We start from the raw sequence: 5,892 nt of genomic DNA on the forward strand, positions 1-5,892 counted from the left end.
GGGTATGGGAAATTCTATGATAGGATAGTCTTGGCATGTATGAGACCCACTTTGTGAGGAGCCAGAGATAGGACTTTTAGCGGGGGCAAGCTACTGGCCGGGAATGTGTATTGGGCACATTCTGGGGAGCACCTGTGGCGGGTGCGGGAAGAGAAGGAGGGGCAATACCTGTTATGGGTGCCCAAGAAGAGGCAATACCTGTTATAGGTGCCTTTGGCGGACCACTGCAGAGGACTGCGTGAGAAGTGTTTGCCCCGGCTCTTATGGACATATGCGGTAACTATGATTTGTGGGACTTTGTAAACGTGCACGCCACTTATCCACTATGAGGGTGGACCCGGTCCGAGCTAGCTATGCGAGTCACCAGACCTGTTAGAAGTAGGGTTGTGCGGGGCTTGTCCACACAACTCTAGGGCGACCTCTTGCGAGGGGATGCATCCCAACCTGGGGGGACAGGATGGTGCCATAGCGGTTAGTCTCGTTCTCAGTAGACCGGTGCCTTGGAGTCAGTCGGTCGACGGATCGGTGGGCGATGGGGCGAGTGGTTAGAGGTGCGCAACCCCTGCTGGGTGAAAACTATACGTATAGCCGCGTACTCGGTCATGTACATTCCTACTCTTTTGTTACTTCATCTAGAGTAGTTAACCCTGATTTCTACCTCCCTCTAGTCCACTTTCCTCTGTGGAGTCAGATGAGGTGCACGGAGTGGGAGTTCCTGTACCACCCCGGGTTTTGACCGGTGCCGGTATGGCCTGTGTCGGAGAGTGACAGATGACTTATGTATCTATGCTTGCATAGGAAACCTCAGCCTATCCATTGGCTACTTTTATACCTTTGCATCTACTTAAAGCTTGCATACGATGGTGACGTGAACCTATGCCGTCCTTGGGGATAGTCTGGTAGATGCAGGATTCAACTCGCGGATCAAGCCCGAAGATGAAGGATGAAGCTAAGGACGGTTCAAGCTACACTCCGAGCTGCTTGTGGAGAGGAGACATCAAGACGGAGACTACCCAGAAGATTAGCTACAGCTTCCGATCTCTGTTTGTTTTCCTTTAGCCCAAGGGGCTTGTACTCTGATTTTCATACCACAACTCTCTGAGTTATGTAATAATTAAACCCATGTATTGATTTTCAGCGTTGTATGTCTGTGATATCTAATTGAAATGAGTTCTGTATGTGATAGCTACTAATCCAGGGACTACCACGACGATACAGGGTTCCGGGTTCTCCTTCCGGAAACCCGGGTCGTTTCAACTATGTTTCACAAATTATGGACATGGAAATGTCAAACTAATAATGTGGGCTAGAGGCATCTTTGTGTGCGCATAGGAGTTGACATGTCTTGCTAAATGCCGCTATCAACTATTGGGCCGAGTAAGAGTACTCAAGCCATGTCCATTCCCATGTGAGCCTATGGGGTCACACACTTAAGCAGATGGAAGTCCAATGAGAATGAGATCCGAATTGAATTGGATTTAGGTGCACTAATGGGTCTTGACAGAGAAACCCATTAGGGGGTTCCAAAAGGGGAGCCCATTAAGGAGGCGCCCCAAGGGGCTATATAAGCAGGGGTAGGGGCACATTGAGGCTAACCCTAATCTCCTCTCGCCCACGCCTACCGCCTGCTCGTGCGCCCAAGCCCTAGGTTGCTCTTGCGGACCTAGCAGTTCAGAGCGTGACACTTCCTCCGCCGTACGTGTGGATACTTTGGAGGTGCTGCATCTGCTGCATAAGGACGAGCCTCACGTGAGGAGGTCTCGCAACTGCACTGCTGACTTCCATTTGCACGACACCGATATGCTTCAGAAGTTCAGCACCCGCGTGTCTAGTGGTAGTCCTGTAATTTATAACAGCAGTAGTTCCTAATTTATGGGGTAGAATTGTTTTTGTTTGTGTCCCCATATCCCAACAAGAATATGCAGGTGATAGTTAAAATGACCATCACGAATGGCTCTCTGCGCCGGCCGGTTAAACCGGTAGAGCGGACCGGTTAGACCGGTTCTTCAGGGAGACTGCGATGATTCAAAATCTCAAACTCGAGAGGGACCCATCATAACTTAGAACGCCCTCGAATACTGTGGGGACGAGCGAAGAACCGCAGATTAGGATTGAAAAAAGTTAGGGATTGAGAGGTAAAAAGTTAAGGCACTAATACAGAGCAGCTTAATAATCCCGGTTGGAAAACCTCCGAAACTAACGATGCAGAGCTTTAGTCCCGGGTCATGCATCCGGGACCAAAGAGTATTTTTAGTCTCGGCTGATACTACCGCCCCGGGACCAATAAAAATTTTCGCAAATAAAAAAAAATATGGGACCCGACCGCTTGGACAGCGAGCTGTCGCAGCTGTCCGACGCCCTCTCCTATCTGACCGTGTCGAGCACTTCTATCCTACACAGCGAGCTCCATTTCTCAAATTCCCCAATCAATTACAACACCAGCAAATTCCCGAATCAATTATTCCCCAATCAATTACAACACCAGCAAATTCCCGGATCAATTACAACAATTAAATCAGCATCAATTCTCAAATTAATCGTACTCAATCTTGTCCACATTCCTCCAAACAACGACAGCTCAGAACAATTCAATCAACAGAAATAAAAACTATCAATCTCTACCTCCAATCATGCGCTCGAGCTGCCGCACGCCAGTCTCGCTCCAGGCCGCCCGCTCGTTGGCCGAGCTGATGCGCGCCGGCCCCGCCTGAGGCCACCCGTGCCAGCACCACGCTGAGCAGTCCGGCCGGGACCTGGGGCTTGCCGCGCCGCCGTCCGTTGGGCCTGGCTGCGCCGCTCCTGTCAATGTTGCCGGCCTGGAAGCGCGGCGCCCAGCCTGCTCCACCCGCGCCGGCCCCGCGCCGAGCTGTCCGCGCCGATGCCGCCGAGGGCTGGCAGCGCCGCCGCCCGCCGGGGCCTCCGGTCCTGGCCGAGCCGCCCCCGCCTACGCACCCCAGCCGGGACGCGCGGCGGCCGGTGGCGGCGTCCGGCCCATCCGGAATTAATAGGGAATCTTTAGGTCCGAGTGGAAATACCGTCCGAGACAAAAGATTTTTGTTCGCTCCTAACTATTAGAATTGGGACTAAAGGTTATATTGGTCCCGGGTCCAAAAACAATTGGGACTAATGTGTTGGATCAAAAGTCTATTCTATAATAGTGAGGATAGATTGAATTGATTCGATTGGAAATAACCGCAGTCGACTTTAACCTATATATTTATAGGTCGGAAAAGACATACCCCTTCATAAGCTAATTTACAAAAAAGCTTATCTGTAAATATAAATCTACTCGGATTACAACTGGCCAGACCGGTCTGACCGGTCGGTCTCGGTCCATTCCAAATTTGGCTATCAATACAGATATGACATGTTATCTCCTATTATTTTTCTTTTTTCAATCTTCTATTCCACTGAGCTTGTTTGGCGAAAACTCCTTGGACTCTTGGCGTTGAACAATGAGGGCAAATGGAGAACTCGGATTCAGAAAACGGGGGCAAACATGCAAAGTTCAAAAGACAGGGGCAAACTTGCAGTTAGTGTCTGGAATGAGTGCATTTGTGCAATCTGCCCTTTTTATTTCTCCTTGCACATTTTTTTTTGTTCAAACTCAAACATGGGTAAAATCAGCGTACAAGGGCAAGATCTCCAAGGTGGTGACAAGGACCGGAGTTGGGTGTGAGGACTGAAAATGTACATACTGAGGTGAGGGGAAAGGGACGCATCAAGTCAAAATTCGGATTCAAAGATTTGCAACTAAGTTTATTAATTAAATAATCAATTTTATTTGCTGCTTTTACTTTTATCAGTCCCTTAAATTAGATCTATGCAGTAGCTTTTTTCAAAAAAAAATATGTTGCCTAAAAATAAGTATATATCAACCCATCAAATCCTGTAACCTGAATCCTTGTCTGATATCAAGTGGGCTCAAATTTAGATGTTTATGCCGGCTGGAGTGGCAGAAATCGAACATGGAGTTATTCCTGAAAATAACATGGAGCATAAAACTCATAAGCTAAATCATCCTAAAAGATCTCTGCTGACCATACATACCCGGGTTGTAATAGCCATTGTGGCTTCTCGTGAGATGCAGCGGCAACTTCTGACTCGCAAACTAGAAAAAGCATCAGTGAATCTCTTCCCCAATAGATAGCGCAATTCCCTATCCTCCTCTCTCTCTCCGAGTACCAAACAAATCTGCTCCCGTTCGAAATCAGCACAAGGGGAATAAAATAACCAGCCTATCACGTTGTTCCTTGTGTACTCTTTCAGCAATCTCCTCTCCTACCTCTTCATGCGCACGGACAGCACATTTCTTGGGGTGAAAGGGCAATCTTGCCACACACATGCCTTGGCACTCACATCACTCTCTTTGTCGTCGTCCCCACCACTTATAAATACGATCCATGTATTCAGTCCATTCAGCATCCAACAAAGGCCATTCAGAGCAACCACAAAAGGGAGTAAGGAAAAGGGGCGGTCCGTGGTCCCGGGCCATAATACTCAGACAGACAAGCACGCGAGCACAGGAGCAAGCTCGCAATGGCCTTTCCTTCTCAATCGCTTTCCTTTGCCGTGGTCGCCGTGCTCGTCATCCTCCCCTCCCCGTCCCTCTCCGGCGACCCCGACTTGCTCCAGGACATCTGCGTCGCCGATCTCACGTCCAGTGAGTAGCTCAACACATTTTTCTTTGGTTTCTAGCTGGTCCTTGGTATTGGTAAAACGAAGCAGCAAGCAAACTTGTATGTGCAGCCGTGAAGGTGAACGGGTTCGCATGCAAGGCCACCGTGACAGAGGACGACTTCTACTACAAAGGCCTGGCCGCCCCCGGTAACACCAACAACACCTACGGCTCCGTCGTCACCGGCGCCAATGTCGAGAAGGTGCCGGGCCTCAACACGCTCGGCGTGTCCATGTCGCGCATCGACTACGCTCCCGGCGGCCTGAACCCGCCGCATACCCACCCTCGCGCCACCGAGATGGTGTTCGTCCTTGAGGGCGCCCTGGACGTCGGCTTCATAACAACCGGGAACAAGCTCGTCGCCAAGACCATCACCGCCGGCGACGTCTTCGTCTTCCCGCGCGGCCTGGTACACTTCCAGAAGAACAACGGGGACGCGCCCGCCGCCGTCATATCGGCTTTCAACAGCCAGCTGCCCGGCACGCAGTCCCTCGCCATGACGCTGTTCGCGGCCACGCCGGAGGTGCCCAACAATGTGCTCACCAAGGCGTTCCAGGTTGGCACCAAGGAGGTGGAGAAGATCAAGTCTAGGCTTGCTCCCAAAAAGAGCTAAGTGATGTCAAAAGTTTGCGCTTCTAATCGATGTTCCTTTTCCAGTGACTTGTTCGGTCCATGTATCTTTACCCATTTGCAACTTTGCATCTTGTTCTTCTCTGTAATGCTGCTCTGCAGCAGGCACAAAAAGCTTAGTCGGCGTTCCTTGCTTGTAATAAGCTGCAGGGTCGGAGCTTGTTTGTTGACTGCAAATTCAATCATCATTTGACTGATTACGGTGACAGTGTTTTGGTGTGATCCTTCTGCTCCAAACTTTTACTGGTTCCTCCTTTTTGTTCTGTATTGAATATGATGGCTCCAGAGAAACAAAAAGGTCCTTCTTTATCCGCAAAAGTAACAAAAAATACACGAAGTAATGAATGTCCTGATGAATTCATGCTATCACATTTGAGATTGTACAACAATACTCTCTGTACACATGTAAATCAGATGAATTATTCTGTTAATTTGTTTTAATGAAGGATTCGCGTAACGGTCAATATGCAGAGCATGCCGCACATCGCAAAAGAATGAGAGCAAGTGGACAAGGTACCATGCTTTTAGGGGACACATGTCGTTGGGGGTAGGGACCCCATTTTAAGGGCGTGCTGCTGAAACAC

At 49.6% G+C, this 5,892-nt stretch overlaps 1 protein-coding gene across 1 annotated transcript; it reads left to right on the forward strand.

The window, feature by feature from the left end:
- Positions 1–4,409: 4,409 nt before the first annotated feature.
- LOC120699406 (germin-like protein 5-1) lies at positions 4,410–5,527 on the forward strand. The gene is made up of 2 exons (XM_039983391.1): positions 4,410–4,663; positions 4,750–5,527. The coding sequence occupies exons 1-2, from the start codon at positions 4,540–4,542 to the stop codon at positions 5,289–5,291; spliced, it is 666 nt and encodes a 221-aa protein (XP_039839325.1). The 5' UTR covers positions 4,410–4,539; the 3' UTR covers positions 5,292–5,527.
- Positions 5,528–5,892: the final 365 nt, after the last annotated feature.

This window comes from Panicum virgatum, chromosome 3K (assembly GCF_016808335.1).
Source record: "Panicum virgatum strain AP13 chromosome 3K, P.virgatum_v5, whole genome shotgun sequence".
NCBI lineage: Eukaryota > Viridiplantae > Streptophyta > Magnoliopsida > Poales > Poaceae > Panicum > Panicum virgatum.